The sequence below is a fragment of the Myotis brandtii genome, unplaced genomic scaffold, assembly GCF_000412655.1.
Source record: "Myotis brandtii unplaced genomic scaffold, ASM41265v1 scaffold49, whole genome shotgun sequence".
NCBI classification, from domain to species: Eukaryota; Metazoa; Chordata; class Mammalia; order Chiroptera; family Vespertilionidae; genus Myotis; species Myotis brandtii.
The window spans coordinates 5,454,640-5,476,612 of NW_005368707.1; the positions used below are offsets into that span (position 1 = coordinate 5,454,640).

Here is a 21,973-nt window from a genome sequence, read left to right on the forward strand (position 1 = left end):
TTTTGTGCACCGGGCCTCTAGTCTATAATAATAAAAGCGTAATATGCTAATTAGACCAGACATCCTTCTGGACAACCTTCCGGACAAAGCCGGGGCTGCAAGGGAAGCCCAGGTCCCAGGTGTCTGCCAGCAGCCAGAGGGAAGCCCAGGTCCAGGGTGCCAGAGGGAAGCCAATGCAGGCAGCCGGGGGAAGGAAGGCCTACTCTTGCATGAATTTTGTTCATCAGGCCTCTAGTCTATAATAATAAAAGCGTAATATGCTAATTAGACCAGACATCCTTCTGGACAACCTTCCGGACAAAGCCGGGGCTGCAAGGGAAGCCCAGGTCCCAGGTGTCTGCCAGCAGCCAGAGGGAAGCCCAGGTCCAGGGTGCCAGAGGGAAGCCAATGCAGGCAGCCGGGGGAAGGAAGGCCTACTCTTGCATGAATTTTGTTCATCAGGCCTCTAGTCTATAATAATAAAAGCGTAATATGCTAATTAGACCAGACATCCTTCTGGACAACCTTCCGGACAAAGCCGGGGCTGCAAGGGAAGCCCAGGTCCCAGGTGTCTGCCAGCAGCCAGAGGGAAGCCCAGGTCCAGGGTGCCAGAGGGAAGCCAATGCAGGCAGCCGGGGGAAGGAAGGCCTACTCTTGCATGAATTTTGTTCATCAGGCCTCTAGTCTATAATAATAAAAGCATAATATGCTAATTAGACCAGACAGCGAACGACCTTCTGGACGAAGCCGGGGCTGCGAGGGCCGAGCCCCTTGCACAAATTTCGTGCATCAGACCTCTAGTATAAAATAAGTAAGATCTGGAAACAGCCCAAGTGCCAATCTCAAGATGAGTAGGTAAGAAAGATGCGGTGCCTGGCCAGTATAGATCAGTGGTTGACCTCCTACAAACCAGGATCACAGTTCAATTCTTGGTTGGGGCATATGCCCAGGCTGTGAGCTCAATCCCCACTGTGGGGTGTACACAAGGCAGCCAATCGAGATTCTCTCTTTTTCCCTCTCCTTTCCTCTCTGAAATCAATAAAATATTTAAAAAAGAAGTGGTACATTTACACAATGGATTACTATACATATGGAAAAAGGAAGGATCTCTTATCCTTTGAGATAGCATGAGGGACCTGGAGAGCATTATACTAAGCGAAATTAGCCAGTCAAAGAAAGACGAATATCACATGATCTCACTTATATGTGGAATCTAATGAACAAAATAAACTGAGGAACAAAATTGGTCAAGAGGCATGGATGCACGAAATAGAATGACAGATCTCAGAGGGGAAAAGATTAACCAAAGAACTTATATGCATACTAGAGGCCCGGTGCATAAAATTCATGCACTTGAGGGGAGAGGAACCCTTAGCCCAGCCTGCGCCCTCACAGTCCAGGAGCCCCGTGATCAATCGCCCAGCAGTGAGAGGCCCCACCCACTCACCACAGCGCTGGGCCCCAAAGAGGTAGGCCCTGCCCACCCAGCCAGGGCTCCACAATGGATCACCCCTGCAGAGGGAGGCCCCACCCACCCGCCGCAGCACCACCACCAGGTAGCCTGGCCCTCCCTCTTTGGGGCATCAATCGCAATTGTGGGGCTCCACGATCGGTCACCCCATAGAGATAGGCCCTGGCCACCTGGCCGGGGCTCCGCAATGGATCGCCCCCACAGAGGGTGGCCACGCCCACACACTGCAGCCCACTGGTCAGTGACCTGGGCCTCCCTCTACGGGGCGATCGTGGGGCAATGGCAGGTCCCTCCAACCAATCACACTGCACCTGCTTTGGCTGGCTTGGTGCCAGTGGGTGTCATAGTGTGGTTGTCCGGACGGTCATTCCGCTATTCAGCCATTCGGTTGATTTGCATATTATGCTTTTATTATTATAGACTAGGGGCCCAGTGCATGAATTCGTGCACCTTGAAAGGAACTGTGGGCCACAAGGCTGAGGTGGGCACAGGGGCAGGTCTCGGCCCATCCTCCGCACCCCTGCCTGGCCCCTCCTGCCGTGGTCCCCAGTCCCATATGCCGGCAGCCCCACACCCGCCAATGCCAATCCCACACACTGACGGCACCAACCCCGCTCGCACCCGCTGACAGCTCAGAGTGATTGGGGCTGGTGGCAGCTGCTGCCCCAATCGCCCCTCAGGAGCAGGGGGAGGTAGAGAAGCCCTCAGGAACAATCAGGGCCATCAGCCACTGCTCATACCCACTGACAGCGCCAAGCGATCGGGACTGGCGCCAGGCACTGGCCGCGGGTGCGAGTGGCGGCTCCAGCACTGGCAGCAGGTGTGAGCGCCAGGTGGGACCATGGCACGCAGGAGCAAAGAATTCTCGGTAACCACCAGAGGCTCACCCCGATGACAGCGACCGGCGCCCCGCCTTGGTCTGGCCCCCTGCTCACCTACTCCACCATCCCGCCGCAGCAACACCCACCATGTTCCATCCGTACCCCCTGGTGGTCAGTGCATGTCATAGCAACCAGTTGTTCAGTTGTTCCGTTGTTCTGTTGTTCTGCCATTCGGTCTATTTGCATATTAGGTTTTATGTAGAGAGATATGCATAGCCCATGGATACAGACAATAGTGTAGGGAAGGCTTAAGGTAGGGTGAGTGATTGGTGGAGGTGGATGGAGAGGAAATAAGGGACATCTATAATACTGTCAACAATAAAAAACATTTTACAAGTAACAAAATTTGGAGAAAATAAGCACTTAAAACCTTTTCTCTTCTCATTAATTCTGATAACCCAAATAGGTTTCTAGGTTTCTGGTTTACCATTGCTGACTACTTCAATCACATAAAATGAAAACAAAATAAAAATAATCATCATATAAACATACAAAAGAATGCATGTATAATACATACAAACAGAGATTCCTTTAAGATAGAAGAGACGATGGAAAAATTGATCTATAGAAAAACAAAATCAAAGAAAACCTCAGCTCGAAGCTCATGCAGTAGTACAAAATGCCGACAGATGGCAGGTAGAACAGAACCAGAGGCCACACCACAACAGGATTTGAGAGCCTAAGTAGGAAGTTTGGATTTTCAGTGCTTGGATAAGCCTGCCATTCAATGGTGTTAAGTAAGAGTATCCAGATCTGATTTAGTTTTAAATATATGACAGTAGCCACTGTGAAGGACAAAGGGGTGGGCATGAAGGAAATTAGGCCATTAGTTCTACCACATTTCTAAGCTACTGCAGAAACAAAAGACAGTTCTACCGTTAAGGTAGAATATTATACTAGTACATGGTTTCAGGAACTAAATGATCTATAGATTCTATATAATCAAGAGTATATAATTTCATTAAAAGAGATAAAACAATCTAGATGGAAAAGGTCAATACTGTAAAGCTGTAACTTCTTTAAAATAATCTATAAATTTAATGTAACCTCAATCAAAATCCTAACAGATTTCTTAAAACTGAAACTTAAATAGCTGGAAAAAAAAATCAATTAGAATAATGTAGAAATGACTATCACAATTTTGAAAAAGTATGGTATTAGGAAATATGTGTTAATAAATATCAAATGTTATCTATAATAATAAAAGCGTAATATGCTAATTAACCAGATAGCCAAACGACCTTCCAGATGTCCTTCTGGACCAAGCCAGGGCTGCAAGGGCCGAGGCAAGCCACCGCAGCTGCGAGGGCCGAACCCCTTGCACAAATTTCGTGCATCGTCCCTCTAGTTAGTTTTATAACATTATATAATGGTGCTGTTTTGGCATAAGAACTCACAAATAGATTAGAGAGATAGGAGAGTCCAAAATATGACTTATGCTATGGGAAAATTTATTTGATAAAGTAGATGTTTCCTATCTGTGGAGAATTGACTGGAGTTAGGATGGTAAGTAATTCTTTGGGAAAAAAGTAATAAAGAACTCTCCAAAAATTTATATGGGATAAGAAAAGACCATGAATAGCTGCAGCAATCCTGAGAAAGAAGAACAAAGTTGGAGGATCACAATACTAAATATCAAGTTATATTACAAAGCCGCTGTTCTCAAAACGGCCTGGTACTGGCACAAGAACAGATATATAGACCAATGGAACAGAACAGAGACCCCAGAAATCGACTCAAGCCATTATGGTCAATATTTGACAAAGGAAGCAAGAGCATACAATGGAATCAAGCCAGTCTCTTCAATAAATGGTGTTGGGAAAACTGGACAGATACAAGCAAAAAAATGAAACTAGACCACCAACTTACACCATATACAAAAATAAACTCAAAATGTATAAAAGACTTAAATGTAAGATGGGAAACCATAAGAATCTTAGAAGAATCGATAGGCAGCAAAATCTCAGACATATCTCGTAGCAATATGTTTACCGATACATCTCCTAGGTCAGTGGTCGGCAAACTCATTAGTCAACAGAGCCAAATATCAACAGTACAATGATTGAAATTTCTTTTGCGAGCAAAATTTTTAAACTTAAACTATATAAGTAGGTACATTGTTATTAACTAATTAGGGTACTCCTAAGCTGGCCTTTGCTAAAAACGGCCTCAATCTGATTGAGGTACGTTCACTGAGGTCGACCTCTTCCAACTCTCCCATCCTCAACTCCTGCACGAATCCCGCGCACCTCCTCTACACTGCGAATCCCGCAGCCCACTTGCACTGCGTCTCCCGTGGCCAGACTGACCGACACCCCCCACTTTTTCTAACGCCACTTCTTCAAAATAGACTCACCCAGGCCGAAAACCGACTTCTGTGCATGGGCCACAAAGTTTCAATCGCACTGTACGTGTGCGCCTGCACGTGGCATTTTGTGGAAGAGCCACACTCAAGGGGCCAAAGAGCCGCATGTGGCTCGCGAGCCGCGGTTTGCCGACCGCTGTCTTAGGGCAATGGAAACTAAGGAGAAAATAAACAAATGGGACTACATCCAAATGAAAAGCTGCAAAGCAAAAGAAACCATCAACAAAACAAGAGAGCCCACTGCACGGGAGAACCTATTTCCCAATGTTACATCTAATAAGGGCTTAATCGCCAAAATTTATAGTGAACTTATACAACTTAACAAAAGGAAGATAAACAATCCAATCAAAAAATGGGCAAAGGACCTAAATAGACATTTCTCAAAAGGCCAAGAGGCATATGAAAAAATGCTCAAAGTCACTAATCATCCAAGAGATGCAAATCAAAACAAGAGGTACCACCTCACACCTGGCAGAAAGGCTATCATCAACAAACGGCAAGTGCTGGCGAGGATGTGGAGAAAAAGGAATCCTCGTACACTGCTGGTAAGAATACAGACTGGTGTAGCCACTGTGAAAAACAATATGATGTTTCCTCAAAAAATTAAAAATGGAACTTCCATTTGACCCAGTAATCCCTCTTCTAGGAATATATCCCAAGAAGTCAGAAACACCAATCAAAGAATATATGCACCCCTATGTTCACAGCAGCGCAATTTACAAAAGCTAAGATTTGGAAACAGCCTAAGTGGCCATCAACAGATGAGTGGATTAAAAAATGGTGGTACATCTACACAATAGAATACTATGCTGCTGTAATAAAGAAAGAACTCTTACCATTTGCAACAGCATGAATGGACCTGGAGAGCATTATACTGGCGAAATAAGCCAGTCAGAGAAAGATAAGTATCACATGATCTCACTCATTTGTGGAATATATTGAGCAACATAAATTGATGAACAAAAATAGATTCAGAGACACAGAATCATGGAACAGACTGTCAAACCTCAGAGGGAAGACAGGGGAGGGGGTTGGGGGGTGGAGATCAACCAAAGAACTTGTATGAACATAAGCATAACCAATGGACACAGACAATAGGGGGGTGAAGGCCTGGGCTAGGGGGCGGGGGCAGGCTGGGAGAGGTCAATGGGATAAAGGGGGAAATATGTAATACTTTCAACAATACAGAATTTTTTAAAAATTATTATCCCCATTATACAGTTGAGCCAACTGAGGCTCAGCAAGGTTAGGTAACTTGTCCAAGGTCACATTAAAAAAAAAAAAGAAAAGAAAAGAAAAAGTAATAAAGAGCTAAACATTAAAAGATGCCATTAGCAAAGTTAACAGAGACGGAATGGAATGAGGGAAAATATTTGCAACACACATTTAACACACAAAGAACTGAGAGAATTTATAAAGAGCTCCTAGAAATTGCGATTTTAAAAAAATAACCCCTGGCCCAAAAATGCCAAAGTGATAAAGAGGTACTTCCCAAAAGAAAAAATACTAAAAGCTGACACACACAAAAATGATCAAGCACAGACTCACTAGGAGTCAGAGATATGTGACTTAAAATAGGCTATTACTTGTCAATAAACTGACTGGCAATATATTAAAGATGGATAGATCTAAGTGTTCGCCAAGATGCAGAAAAAAATAGGAACTCTCTATACTGTTGGAAGCATGAGTTTGTACTTTGCCAGTTGGTACATTTCAGAAGGTAATTTGGCATTTTCTATCAAAGGTTAACAGTTCCTCAAAAGGTTACACAGGGAGCTGTGGGGGAGAAAATTACTGGGAGTGCTAATGGGTATAAGGATTCCTTTTGGGATGATAAACATGTTCTAAAATTGATGCAATGATGGCTGCACAACTCTAAGAACATACTAAAAACCACTGACTTGTACATTTTAAACAGATGACTTGTATACCTGTGTGTAAAAAAAAAAGTAACACATGTCTAAATTTTTAACACACATTTTTAGGAATCTATTCTCTAGGACTACTTGGATATATGCAGAAAGACATATACCAAAAATGTTTACTGTAGCAATGTTTGTAACAACCCCAAAGAGAAACTATCTAAATGTTCACCATAAGTAAACTCAAAGGAAATGACAAACTGGGGGGAAATATGTTTATTATATAACAGAAAAGCATTGATATCCTATTATCCAAGAAAACACATAGCATCCATTTTCTCTCCCAGTGCCAGATCCATGATTAGTGCTAGGAAAAAACCTGACTATACACTTTCCTCGGTGTCACACTCTAAATAATCCTCCATAACCTCATCTCAAATCTACTGTTGATTACACACTTAAAAATTTCTCTCAGAATCCCTTTTTATATTCCTTCTTTAAGCAGTTGATTCAAACCCTTTCATGTCTTTATATGTCCTGGAAATGTCCACTCTCTCAGCAAACTTCAAATGTTAAGAGTTCCCCAGTTTAAATCTTTCACACCTCTAAATGACTTTTTCTTTTCTCATCACATTCTTGCTTCCTGTTTTAGAAGAACTGTGCATCTTTCTGAGGTTACTGTTACTCTTGATCCCATTTAATATCGCTTCTATTAAAAGAGGTTCCCTTCCTTGGCCAACAAACAATTTAGGTGATCGGGCCTTTAAAACAAAAACTATGTATACCCTCTCTTGGCCTTGTTATGACCAAGCAATGGAAATCTTCTCATTCCATTCTTTTATCAGCAAACTTTCTTGCTTATGATGCTAAAATATTTACTCCCTATGATCATGCTTCTATCTCAATTGCTCTTTAAAAGCAAAGACCTTGCTAATTACTAAATTCATAGCTTATTCTTTAATTTTTATTGAATTGATTGGGGTAACATTAGCTAATAAAATATTAGGTTTCACGTGTACAATTCTACAATACACCATCTGTATATTGTATTGTATGGTCAGCACCCCAAAAAACTCATAGACACAGACAACAGTATGGTGATTATCAGAGGGAAATGGGGGTGGAGGAAGGTAGGAAAGGGTAAAAGCAGGATAAATGGTGATGGAAGGAGACTTAACTTTGGGTGGTGAACACTCATAATTTATTCTTAGTCCTCATTCTCCTTGAATGAGAGATATACCAAGTCTCCTTCACTAACTATATCACAGACAAGAGTCTTTGGATTAAATTCTCAGTTTCAATTTCTCTTATTAATGGGGTAAATGACCTCTCAGGGCTACTGTGAAATGTAATTACAAACTTCTTCCAAATCATTTCACATTTATTACCTTATTGAAGATTCTGTTAAGTATAGCATATAAGACAGTATATTATCATGATTAAATATGCTGGTTATTTGGAGTCAGATTACTGTGGTCCAAATCTCAGTTCTGCTATTTATTAATGTGGATGAAAAAGGGGTCACATACTAAACCTGACAAGCTCAGGCAAGGCTGCATGGTGGGCCTTACAAACTCAAAGACCTAAAGTAACTACATAGGATGGTCTGAAATTAAAACTTCCTAACTAAAAGTAAGTCATGGCAGTTAGTCATGTCCTAAGTCTGTAGCTTCCTTGACAAAGGTCAATCTTTATCTTAACTAAGCCTGTCTGTTGTCTTTTTGTATTATGATAACACTAGAGGCCCGGTGCACAAAATTTGTGCACTGGGGGGGGGGGGGGGTCCTCAGCGAGGATTGCAAGGGCGCAGGCCAGGCTGAGGGACCCCACCAGTGTATGATCGGGGCCAGGGAGGGACACGGGAGGTTGGCCAGCCGGGAAGGGAGCACGGGAGGGCTCCAGGGCATATTCAGCCCGTCTCGATCAGTCCTGATCAGCCGGATCCCAGCAGCAAGCTAACTACTGGTCAGAGCGTCTGCCCCCTGGTGATCAGTGCATGTCATAGTGAGCAGTTGAGTGGCCTTAGCATATCATTAGCATATTATGCTTTGATTGGTTGAACGGATGACCAGACACTCAGCATATTAAGCTTTTATTATATAGGATACCTTTGAAATGTCACAGTAATCCCCCTATTTCCAGACCCCTCAGGGCATAATCACCCACCAGAACACAAGACCACAAAACCCCTCATTGTTTTCATGTTCTACTGCCTACTATCTCTATGTACTGGTAAATATTACTGGTAATTGTTGCCCTAGCCTGGTTGCTCAGTGGTTAGAGCATCAACCCATGGACTGAAGTGGCATGGTTTCGATTCGGATCAAGGACACATACTTGAGTTGTAAGCTTAATGCCCGGCCCCAGTTGGGGCACATGTGGGAGGCAACCAATTGATGTGTCTCTCTCACATTGATGTGTGTGTACACATCGATGTTTCTCTCTCCCCATCCATTCCACTCTCTCTAAAAAAAATCAATGGAAAAAATATCCTTGGGTGAGGATTAAGAACAACAAAAATAATTAATTGTTTACTATCCTATACCCACAATGTAAAAGAAGTATGTCTATCCCTTTTACTTTTTATCCAATCTCAGAGATTTCACCTCTTTGCTTTCTCCCACCTCCCTAATCTACCACCAATGAATTTCATTTAACCTTTTTTATGCCTCCCTCCTTTGATTCTAATGTATAAAATAAGGTGCAAAACCGCCATTCTCTGGAGCATTTTCTCAATTCATTGAGATTTTATTTCCTGGCAATTGTTGTTAATTTGGCTCAAATAAACTCAAAAATTCTTACAGGTTTGGACATTTCTTATGTTGAGATTAAGCTGCATGAAATGAAAAGAGATACTTAGCTACTCTGTGCTTCAGTTTCCTTTATTCTATGACATTCTCAGAGTAGTTATAAGAATGAAGTGAGTAAATGGAAAAATATACAGATTATAGTCATTAAGTAATAAGAATACTGCTTGGCATCTATAATAATAAAAGCATAATATGCTAATTAGACCAGACAGCCGAACGACCTTCTGGATGAAGCCGCTGCGGTGGGGGCTGAGGCAGAGGCAATTAGGGGCGATCAGGCTGGCAGGCGAGCAGTTACAGGCAATCAGGCAGGCAGAGTGGTTAGGGGCAATCAGGCGGGCAGGCAAGCAGTTAGGGGCGATCAGGCAGGCAGGCAAGTGGCTAGGGACGATCAGGCAGGCAAGTTAGTGGTTAGGGGAGATCAGGCAGGCGAGTGGTTAGGGGCAATCAGGCAAACAGGCAAGTGGTTAGGGATGATCAGGAATGCAGGCAGAGTGGTTAGGGGTGATCAGGCAGGCAGGCAGAGGCGGTTAGGGGAGATCAGGCAGGCAGGCGAGCAGTTAGGGGCATCTGGCAGGCAGAAAGAGGCAGTTAGGGGCGATCAGGTAGGCAGGAGAGTGGTTAGGGGCGATCAGGCAGGCCTGCAGCGGGGTTAGGGGTGATGAGGCAGGCAGGCAGAGGCGGTTAGGGGAGATCAGGCAGGCAGGCGAGCAGTTAGGGGCATCTGGCAGGCAGAAAGAGGCAGTTAGGGGCGATCAGGTAGGCAGGAGAGTGGTTAGGGGTGATCAGGCAGGCAGGCGAGCTGTTAGGAGCCAGTGGTGGGCTCAGCCCCCAGGATATTACACTGGCTGAGGGACCCCTGCCTCCAGGCACAAATTTCATGCACCGGGCCTCTAGCTGTTAAATAAATGTTTGCCACTGCTGCACAATGAGCATTCTTAATCAGTAGTCGTAATTACTCTTCAAATAAAATGAAATACTTAAGGACAAAGTTTTTTTTCCACCACCAAAATATACACAGTGATTTCAAGCATACTTGCCATGATGTTTCTTTCACGTGTTCATTAATTTAGTATGCATTATTTAAAAACCTAGTAGTTATTTGTATCTCTCCTTCACATATATAACTAGTTGCTGAGTTCTATAGAGCCTACTTTCCTGTTCTCTCTCTCAGAGGCACTGTTACAGCAGGTGGCAAGTACTATGGTGGCATGAACATAGGCCTTGGCTGTAGTCAAAAGCAGTTATGCCTCTGCTGTTCAACGTTGGGCAAGTTACTCAACTATCTGAGCTTCAGTTTTTATAAATGTACTAGAGGCCCAATGCACGAAATTCATGCAAGGGGCTCAGCCCCCACTGTCATGGCTTCGTCCAGAAGGTCGTCTGGTCTAATTAGCATATTACACTTTTATTATTATAGATATTGAGGTTAGGAAGATACATACCCAAAACATATTGCTCAGCATAAAGTACACAAGTACTAATTGATATCTTTTTTCTTTCTTTGCCATGAACATTTTCATCTCATTACCTCTTACCTGTCTAGACTACGCGCTTTTGACATGTCAACCCATTCAATACTTTCTACGAACTGACAAATTATTGTTCTTATTTTATGTCGTATGTTATTGCTCTTTTTAAACATTTTCAATGCCTCTCTTCCTAATGCTTGCCAACTAAATTTTAAAACTTCTTAGTATTTAAAATTCTCTGTGTTCTTACCCAACGCTACACCTATGATGTTTCGTCTTACTAGTCTCCTTCACAGATCCAATGCTCTTATCCATTGGTTCGCAAACCTGACTGTACATTAGCATCATCTAAGTAGGGGTCACTTTAAAATTATCATGCCCAGGCCCCACCATCTGGAGACTCTTTCTCTTTTTCTCTTTCTCTCTTCATTCATTCATTCATTCATTCTCAGTTGGGGCCTGAGCCCTGACCTTTTTTTTTTAACCTTTTTTTGTTAATCCTCACCTGAAGATATTTTTCCCATTGCTTCTTAGGGAGTGAAAGAGAGGGAGACAGGGAAGGAGAAAGAGAGAAACATCAATGTGAGATGAGAGACACACATCGATTGGTTGCCTCCCACACATGCCCTGACAGGGGCCATGGATCTAACTGTAACCTAGGTACATGCCCTTGACCGGGAATCAAACCCATGACTCCTCAGTGTGCAGGCCAACACTCTAACCACTGAACCACAATGGCCAGGACACTGACATATTTTTAAGCTCCCCAAATGATAATGTGAGCAGGATTAAGAACCATTGTTCCAATCAGACTGATCTGCCTCCCTGTCCCTAAACATGACCTGAATTCTTCCCCAAATACCCTCTCGCTCATTCCAAATAGCCCCATTAAAATGTTAACTCCTACTTAAAGACTCTCCTTTACCCCAACATAAACACAGCAGGGAGAGTTTTCTCCTTCCTCTGAACTTCTGTAATACTTTATTTCAACATGCTTCATTTTACCTTGCACTACAGTTGTTTGTGTGTATGTCTTGTTTCCCAAACTAGGTGTGTATGCTTTTGAGGGAAAGCTGAGCTCTGCTTATGGCAAGTTGAGGCATTTTAGAAATTTGATCTTAATCATTACATCATCCCTTTGAGACAGGTAATACCTTTGCATTTTATGAATAAGGGAACTGAAACCATGAGATGTGGCTTGCCTAAGGATTTTAATATTATTAACTCTTTAATTATAATTTTTCTTGGTATATTACACATATTTTAACCTCCTCCCATATTGTCACAGCAGAAAAACATCCAATAAATGCTGAATGAATATATAAATTTTTATTTTAAGTTCAGTTACTGAAAACAAATTCAACTTCAAGTCAACATTCCTAACAACTGAAGGGAAATGCAAGAAGTATATCCTAGCTATCTTCTTTTCCAAAATAATTATTTCAAAGTCATTGCTTAATTTTGATATTTAAACTATTCTTAAATTAAATCCACAGCAAGACAATAGCTTTGAAAGCTAATATTTTAACAAACAGAAAAGGATGAATTTATACATATCAAGAACCAAAATTTGGATAACTGACTGCTATTCTGTAAAGGTAGTACACGGCCAGAAAAAAAGCCTATGGGAGGCTGGGTAAGGAAACGCCTAGGGAGACAGAAAGAATATTCTGGTTCTGGAAACAGACGAGACCTAAGAGCACATCTGCAGAATGTGTAGAAAGAAGGACCACAATAACTAGCACCAAGAGCCAGAGCAAGGCACAAAAGTCCAGGTGGAAAGAGTTCTGAGCCACAGCACACAAGGGTAGCAAGGACAGAGGCCAAGTGGGATGAGGTACCTCTACCAAAGATGAACAGGAACCAGGTATTCCTTTCCTAATCATCTCAGATGATATAAGATACCCAGTGCCAAGAAACCACCGAGAGAAGAAGAAAGAGGAGATGTGCAGAAGCCAACGTGGGTGAGAGGGAGAAAAAAACCTGCTATTACTCAAGACAGACTGACACCTTTTATTGGCAGGATGAAATGCTTTTAGGTATTAATCAGAATGAGGATTCAAGAAGAGAATGGGCTCAATTACAAAAAAGTTCAGCAAGATAATTTCTGTAGCGATTTGTCTGTGAACTTTACTGTTTAAATTTTTACTTTTTTGCCAGAAATTAGCAAGCTAGGTTCTCATTCTAACCTCATCATGAAGTGAATAAATTCCATATATTATCTAATGTAGGGAAGGAGGGTAGTTCTTAAATTTCTTAAATAGTAAAGTGAAGGGTTGGAACATGCTGAGATGCTTTTTAATTCTGAAAATATATAATTTTTAAAAATTGTATTAATGATTTGGGAGTGACATCCTATATAATAAAAGCCTAATATGCAAATTGTCCCCTGGACCAGGAGTTCAACTGGGAGTTCAACCAGGAGTTCGACCAGGAAGTGGGGCCAGTTGGCTAACCGCCTGCGGCCCCTCCCCCCGGTTAGCCCACTCCCCAATCGCCCCCCACTGCCACCCTAATCAGGGGTGGGCCAGCTGGACCCACCCATGCACAAATTCATGCACCAGACCTCTAGTTGGTTAATAAAATGATATAGGTTGCAGTGTACAATTCTATAAAACATCTGTATATTGCATTGTGTTCACCACCCAAAGTCAAATCTCCTTCGGTCACCATATATTTTACCCCTTTTACCCTTTACTACTACCCTTCCCTCTGGTAACCACCATACTGTTGTCATTGTCTGAGTTTTTTAGTTTGTTTATTTGTATTGTTCATATATATCTCACATGAGTGAAATCATACGGTTCTTGATTTTTTCTGTCTGAATTATTTCACTTAGCATAATATTCTCAAGAGATGCTTTTTAATTCTGAAATTATATAATTTCTACTGACTTTTTCCTTAATGTTATATCCTTTCATGTTTCTGTTAATTGACTATACATATTTCTAAAATTCGAGATAAATTCAAATTTAAGATCAAGACAATCATTTAAATGGGACCAAAAATCAGTAACTATTATTTTCTCAATCATATTTGCTTCTGACATTTGTTGACAGTTTTATCTAAACATGGAACAAAGAAAGAAATGTCCCTGTGAACTATAGGTACTATGGAACTTCCTGTCCTCTACTACATACTTCAATATAAGGTACACAGTAGTTATTCAATATAAGTTGAATGGGTAAATACATGAATTTAGACTGACTCAGCAATAAGCTGAAGGGCATTTTATTCAGAGCAATGTACTAGGTCTCCTTAACTCAGCAGTTCTCAACCTGTGGGTTGCGACCCCTTTGGCGGTCAAACGACCCTTTCACAGGGGTCCCCTAAGACCATCCTGAATATCAGATATTTGCATTACGATTCATAACAGTAGCAACATTACAGTTATGAAGTAGTAGCGAAAATAATTTTATGGTTGGATCACAACATGAGGAACTGTATTTAAAGGGCCAGAAGGTTGAGAACCGCTGCCTTAACTGGATGGATTGGCCAAAGGTATGTCATTTCAATGTCCTGGCAACATATGAAGCTACAGGAAAGAATAACTAAGACCAGAAATGGAGGTAGTCGTGGAGAGGGTATTAGTTTAAAATTCAGATGACATTAAATTTGCGCAGCATCCTAAAGGAAAGTATTTACATTAAAAGTAATACAGGAAAAACCACTAGACTCTCAAAGATAATATTTCAAATTACAATACGTATAGTAATTCTCCTCAATTTTAAGCAAAATGCTAGTGTTCTAGACTTAGATACTGCTGCATGAAAATGTACTAGGATTATATAAAGAGATGTATATTTTACTTTTTCTAAAGAAGATAGTCCTATAATCCCAATTTTATACTACAAAAAACTAAAGGCTTAAGACGGTAAGTAACTTGAGATTTGAGGCCAAGTTTGCCTCCAAAGTCAATGTCTTCATGTTATGGTGCCTTGAAAACTGTAAATGATTCTTCGATTATAAGGCACTTACCTTAACCTCTAAGTAATGCCGGGCCATTAAACAGATGAGTAACAACCAACTATATTCTAGTTAAATATTAATCATAAATGAGATAAATACACAAAGAATATACTTACTCATTCCTGAGCATTCTCTATCACCATCCCATACATTAGAAACAGCATGTCCCATCAATAGGAGGTTAATTAAGCTTTGACTATTAATAAAAATGAAAAAGTAATTAAAATATGAATAAACTAATTTTCATATAAAATTATCCTTATGGTAAGGCATAAGGTAATGACTTTTTACATTAAATTATGTTAAGAAACAAAGTTAGGAAAAACCTTGTATTTTTCATTTTATACACTCACTGAAAAACAGCCTTATTAACTGGATCACTAAATGAATCACCACAATGGTATCTATTGTTCTATTTATTCACATAAATGTAACAACTTTATCTAAGATACTATATTTAAATTAATTTTTTAAAAAATGATACCTAGATTGATAATTTACTTACTATATGTAATCATCTTTTAAAATACATATATAAATGTTATTTTGTGTTTGATGAAATGTGTTAATTTTAACCTCTGAAGCAGAAAGTTATAAAGAAAAGCACTTTTGCTGTTGTTGTAAATCCTCACCTGAGGATATTTTTTTCCATTGATATTTAGAGAGAGTGGAAGGGAGGGAAGAGGAGGAAAAGAGAGAGAGAGGGAGAACCCGAGACTCTCCCGGTGAGGGGGCCACTGCTCTAACCACCTAGCAAACACCAGCCAGGGCAAAAAGTACTTATTTTTTAGAGTGAGTTGATAATCACTGTCTTGTCAATTTTAATAGAAATAGCTATTAAAAAGCTATTTTTCTCTAGTTTCATAGAGAAAAATAAAAAAAAATTTCACCCAAGCAGGAAACCATTTATAAATAGGTAAGGATACACTTATTTCTAAGTCAAAATGCATAAATGAAACATCAAGAAGAAGTTGTTATAATACTCCCCGGCCATCTCGAGACAAAATATGTGCTACAGTAAACGCACACCATATATAAACCTAAAGTGGAAATTACATTTCATACGTAAGGCAAGCAATGCATACAGCACAAGACTGCTCAAATTCAAAGACTTTATGTTGTCAACAACTGACAAGCAAAATTTTCTGGCTCCGTAGTACTTTATTCTAAGTCAAGTTCTTAAATTAAAGTCCATTTGAGGAGATGAAAGACTTTAGATAATTACCTGCCATGTCCATACACAGGATCTATCAAAGGTTCAGTTGAATCTTCAATTTCATTTTTTATGTTTTCAATGCCCTAAAGAAAGCAAATATTCTTGGCTTATTTTAAAAACTAGAAATGAAAATTATAGCTTAAAAATTAACCAGTTCACACTATAAATTAATAAAACACAATTATTTAAGTAACTAACCAGATATGAATTAGGGGTGCACCTGAGATGATAATGGTAACTAGTAGTGTCTCCATGAATATCTTTTTATTTTCTTTCATGGGCGCTATATAAAGGATATACATATAGATCTAATGTTGGTTAAATGGATAGAGAAATAATGTTTAAATTTCAAGAGGAGGAAAGAGAAAATTATTTAATCCAAAGTTAATATTCATTTAACTTTAGGTTAAATTAAATTCAAAACTAATATACCTTCTAAAGCATCTGATATGTTCTCTTAGGTCATTTAAAAATCATCTGATATATTTTCTTAGGTCATTTATTGGTACTAAATACATACACATATGAGTGTTGATAGAGATATAAATTTAAAATCACAAAAGGTATAAGAAATACATAAGAAAATACATAAGCCCTAACCGGATTGGCTCAGTGGATAGAGCGTCCGCCTGCGGACTGAAGGGTCCCGGGTTCGATTCCGGTCAAGGGCATGTACCTTGGTTGCGGGCACATCCCCAGGAGGGGGTGTGCAAGAGGCAGCTGATCAATGTTTCTCTCTCATCGATGTTTCTAACTCTCTACCCCTCTCCCTTCCTCTCTGTAAAAAAATCAATAAAATATATTAAAAAAAAAAAAAGAAAATACATAACAAAATGGAAGGTTTGCTTCTGATTGTGTGTTCTCACAAATATTAGTAATTCAAATGTGTACTGACAAAAATATAAATTAAGATGGTAGGAAGCTTCTTATTTTCTTGATATTTTTAATCCCCCAAAGGGCATCCAAATCCCAACAGGTGTAGATACTGGATCACTACAAGAAGACCTAGGCACAACTCCAAAACGATAAAGATAATCTAACATTAGTTCTACCAGATAACAGGTCACTTCTAAGGTTTAAAGAGATGATTAATCAATGATCAAAACATTTAATGATTGCATAAGTACATGTAGAAGGACACAAACAAGTATGAGATCTTGCGCTTGCCTTCCTTGTAAACAAAACAAAACAAAACAATTTTTTAGTCTGATAAAGCCAAACTGAACAATAGGAACAAGTGACATAACCATTGGGGAGGGCAGGGACATCATTTCAAAGACAGATTCAAAGAACAACTTGACATGATGGTTTATTGGCTGTAAAGGACAAGAGACAGAGGAGGTATCCAAAGTCTTGAGCATAAAAAACTGGCAAAATAATGAACAGTTAAGACGAAGTCATAAGAAGCCTCATCTTAGATACCTCTACCACTGGTCTCCACCACTTCTGACCAACTACCAAGTACTTCTGATACTTTCACTTAAACATCCTCCTAAATGTTTTAAATTTCTAAATTTAAAACATGCTTTTAAATATGTTCCTTTTCTTTTCCATTTCCACACTCGCTGCCCTAGCATAGGTTCACTTATTTCAATTAACACTTTTCTAGTTTTCCTGATTCTAGACTGATACTCCACACACCAACTCCCTCCAACACAACTCTTATCCCATTTTAAGGAACCTTTTATTAACAAAAAGATCTTGTTACATCCTTGTTGAAAATTCTTGTTTTATTCTAATTTGAAATGAAATCTAAAGTATTTTTGCATAATATACAAGAACCTTCACACGTTAAACCTTATTTATATAACTGCCCAGTCTCATCTTCCACATTTGCCTTTCTGGTGGCTTATGCTGCAGTAATATGAAACCACTTATGGTTCCCAGACACGTGTCATGCCCCCAATTGATTATACCTTTACTAGAGGCCCAATGCACGAAATTTGTGCAAGAGTAGGCCTTCCTTTCCCTGGCGGCTGGTAGGCACCCAGGACCTGGGCTTCCCTCACAGTCCGGGCTTTGTTTGGAAGGACATCCGGTGTAATTAGCATATTACGCTTTTATTATTATAGATACTTGCTATCCACACTGCTTGGAAAATCTTCCCACAGCTTTTTTTTCTTTCTTTTAAAATTGTGGGCATTTTAATGAACTTCCTTCCATGTAGCTTCAAGCTACCAGGACATAGTCCGCACCAACACCCTTAATCTTCTTCTCAGCTCTTCTGCTGAAGGATTTGGCCTCCACAATGACAGGCTGCTTTGGGAGCTTTCCCTTCCCCAGAACTTTGTAGTAGCCAGATCACACCACATCAATGATAGGAGAAACTCCATTCTTGCTTTTGGCAGCATTTACCCGTGTCTGCTCACTGACCAGGGTACACAGTTTATCAAGGTTGACGGTTGGGCAGAAGCTCTGGTTCCTCTTTAAGTGGTAATGCCTCATAACAACTTTCCCAAAGTAACCCGGGTGATGCAAGCCACCGGCATTACCTTGGCCCCCTGGGTGTTTCCTGTTTGCCAATGTGGCCATGGCCATGGCTCATGTGGCCCTGAAGTTTCTGGGTCTTCCTCAGTCTGGATGGCATGTTGGTGGCCAAGAGACAAGAGTTTCCCACAGCTTTTCTGTCTAGAAAACTTTTCCTCATTCATTGAATGATCCCTACTATACAAGGCGCCCCCCTTTCATTTCACCAAATAAACTTAGGTATACCTTTACTATGTTCCCTTCTGCTTTGTGCATGCAACACACACACACACACACACACACCAAAAAACGCTGCCATAATGGAAGTAATCATTAACGTGTCAATTGTTTTTACAACACTGAAGAGGAACCATTAAGTACAATTCTATCCCAACATTATCAGCCCAGGGCCTAACATATAGTCAATACTCAGTAAACATGTGTCAAATGAAAGAAGTTTGATTTTAGCATTGTAAGTCTAGTTAGATAACTGGGACTAACAGGCACTTAGGGGAAAAGGGCAGGACTAGTATTATACATATTGGAATTAAACACATAAAGGTAAGCTGAGGGAATGAAATATCCATAAAAGCAGCAGAATATAGAACCCAGGGACTGAAATTCTATACTAATAAAAGGGTAATAAGCTAATTAGACCAGACATCTTCCAGACATCCTTCCGGAAAAAGCCACGGTGGCAGGGACCGAGGCAGAGGTGGTTAGGGGCGACCATGCTGGAAGGAGATAGCAGTTAGGGGCAACCAGGCCAGCAGGGGAGGGCTGTTAGGGGCAACCAGGTCAGCAGGGGAGGGCAGTTAGGGGTGACCAGGCTGGTAGGGGAGGGCAGTTAGGGGCGACCAGGCTGGCAGGCAGAGTAGTTAGGGGCGATCAGGCAGGCAGGCAGGCAGGTGAGCGGTTAGGAGCCAGCGGTCCCAGAATGGAGAGGGTGCAGGTTGGGCTAAGGGACCCCCCCTCTCATGCATGAATTTCATGCACCAGGCCTCTAGTGGAATATAAAAGCTTAGTGGGGGAAAAAGGCTTAGTGGAAAAGAGAAAGAAGAATATAACAGGTAAACATGGAAAGATATAAACAAAAAAATTATGAGACATTACAAAAAGAGAACTTAGTGCAATGATTTATCAGATGAGTTAAAAAAGGGAGTGGGGGTTAGAAAGAGCTTCCAGAAGGGGTTAAGGTGTCAATTGCCAGACATTGGTAAGAGCAAAGAAAATAAAATTCAGAGGAACTGAGTGCATTTTATACACAGCACATTATTGATAACCTCTGCAGTCCAGAAGAGTAGGGGTGAAAGTCAATTTCAAAGTGGTTAAGGAACAAGTGAGTGGGAGGAAAGAGAATTATTATTAGCATAAGAGAGTTTTATTCTGAGATTTAGAAACAGTATCAAGAATAAATTTTGTCCTCATAGCAGGAAAAATATACTAAACTCAAACTAATAAAAGCCAGCAGAAACATCTTCTTCAACAAACCTTTGTCAATAACACAGAATACAGAAAAAGCAATACTCCAAATTTGCTTCCCCACATTGAATACTGGTCCAAGACAGCATCTTTTAATTCGGATAAACTTCCGAATGATCTTTTCCTGGGGGTGAAAAGAATTAAATATGAGTACCATCATAAGGTTTACTACATTCGTAAATGGGAAAATTCTTAAATTGTCTTATACATTAAAAATTTATATATACAAACAGGAGATTTTTGTGTCTTAAATTTTCAGATATAAATTTAGCCATTAAAAGCAAAAGCTATTGCTGACAACTGTCACTATATATAACATACGCCATTAAGACAGAATGCATACTTGGTAGGGAATGTCTTCATCCCTTAGGTGAACTGTCTGGCACCAATAAAGTCTTCAATAATTATACAGTTATTTAAGGAGTAAAGTGGCCCTCTTCAAAGATGAGTTTAAGAACAAACAAAATTTGACTTTTGTACATTTGTAACTTTTTTAAAAAATTAATGTTATATTTCAAATGCCACCTATAATTCTATCAACATAGCTATCCTCCCTTTTATTTTGTAATAAAAAGTTTAAATGATCTAATGAAGACATGGCAGCTTTAATGAAAACTATAGAAAGTATATTTTGATAAACAATAAACAATTCAAATACTTATTCTACTAGAAACCTTTATACTCACTCAGGACAGAGAAACATTAAGCTAAAATTATTTTTTCATTGTCATGATGAAAAAGCTTTTAGTGTTATAAAAAGTGTATTTTGATAGTTAATTTAGGAATTTGAATAATTTAAGTACACATTTACAAATTATTTCTTAATTTGAAAACAAATTAATCTCAGGCATATAAATCTAAGTACCTTTCCCCAGTATGAACAAAATTAAAATGGCAATGTGTCCACAAGGTAAGTATTTTAAATGTTCCAATGTTACTTACTGAATTAATGCATGAAATCGCTCAAAGCCAAGCTCTTCGACAGCCAAGGCAGCTATACATAAAAGACACTTTTCAGCACTACACATGGCAAATAAATGACACAAGATACACACAGCAGGCTGTAAATACTTTCAAGCAATCAAAATTTTCCCTCTTTTCTCACTCCCTTAAAATCCTCAGTTTATTTTCAACTTTAGTATTATATAAATTTATATTTCAACATTTTAGTTACCATGATTTATACCTAAAATGGATATAATACTGAGAATGTAGAAGTATTAAATAATACACTTCTTTTCAATTCAGTTATGCTAGGATCGTTTATAAAATATGAAAAATCAGTGCTTCACACATCATTGTAACGTGTCCTGCACTTTCATATAATTTTTCAATCCATATATCCAAGTAAAATCATCTAGCTAACCTTCCTCTTTATAATATAAATCTTTACATTGATAGCTTAATTATTATGCGTATAAAAAGGCATAGCATTTTGAAACTATACAGGTTCAAGGACAGCTTTAAGTTTGTTTCCACATTAATTAATATAACTGTTGAGAAGTTTTCAGTAACTTACTTAGATTACATTTATTAATACAGCACCATTATAAATTTTTAAAAATCAAAGAAAGCATTTAAATCAAAGGTAATGCTTATTTAGAACTTTTCTGAGTGCCAGGCCCCTTGCCAAATGCTCTACTGGTCTTACCTCACTTAACCCTCATAACAACCCTAATAGTCCTCATTTCGCAGAAGCGGAAACTGAGGCACTGAGAAGAATCCTCTCAAGTGCACACAGCAATAAACAGCAGAGCTAAGATTTCAATCCTGAGAGTCTTGGCTCCCCAAAGATAAAGTCTTTAAAGATGAATAAAAATGCCTACTCAATTTATCACAACGAACAATTTCATATGTGCTTATATCTATACTAATAAAAGGGTAATATGCTAATTAGACTGGGATTCCTTCCAGACAAAGCCATGGTGGCAGGGCCGAGGCAGAGGCAGCTAGGGGCAATCAGGCCAGGAGGGGAGGGCAGTTGGGGGTGAGCAGGCCAG

General features: G+C 39.9%; 1 protein-coding gene and 1 pseudogene across 2 annotated transcripts in view; both read right to left on the reverse strand.

Moving 5' to 3' along the window:
• FAM188A (family with sequence similarity 188, member A) overlaps nucleotides 1-21,973 on the reverse strand; it is a 142,606-nt gene that overhangs the window by 86,486 nt on the left and 34,147 nt on the right. For both annotated transcript variants that reach the window (XM_014547986.1, XM_005876564.2), the window contains 4 exons: nucleotides 20,916-20,967; nucleotides 19,983-20,097; nucleotides 16,035-16,108; nucleotides 14,926-15,005 (listed from right to left, as the gene is read on the reverse strand). In XM_014547986.1, the coding sequence (XP_014403472.1) occupies nucleotides 14,926-15,005; nucleotides 16,035-16,108; nucleotides 19,983-20,097; nucleotides 20,916-20,967 (321 nt within the window). The remainder of the gene's footprint in view (nucleotides 1-14,925; nucleotides 15,006-16,034; nucleotides 16,109-19,982; nucleotides 20,098-20,915; nucleotides 20,968-21,973) is intronic.
• On the reverse strand, nucleotides 18,155-18,929 carry LOC102253833 (annotated as a pseudogene).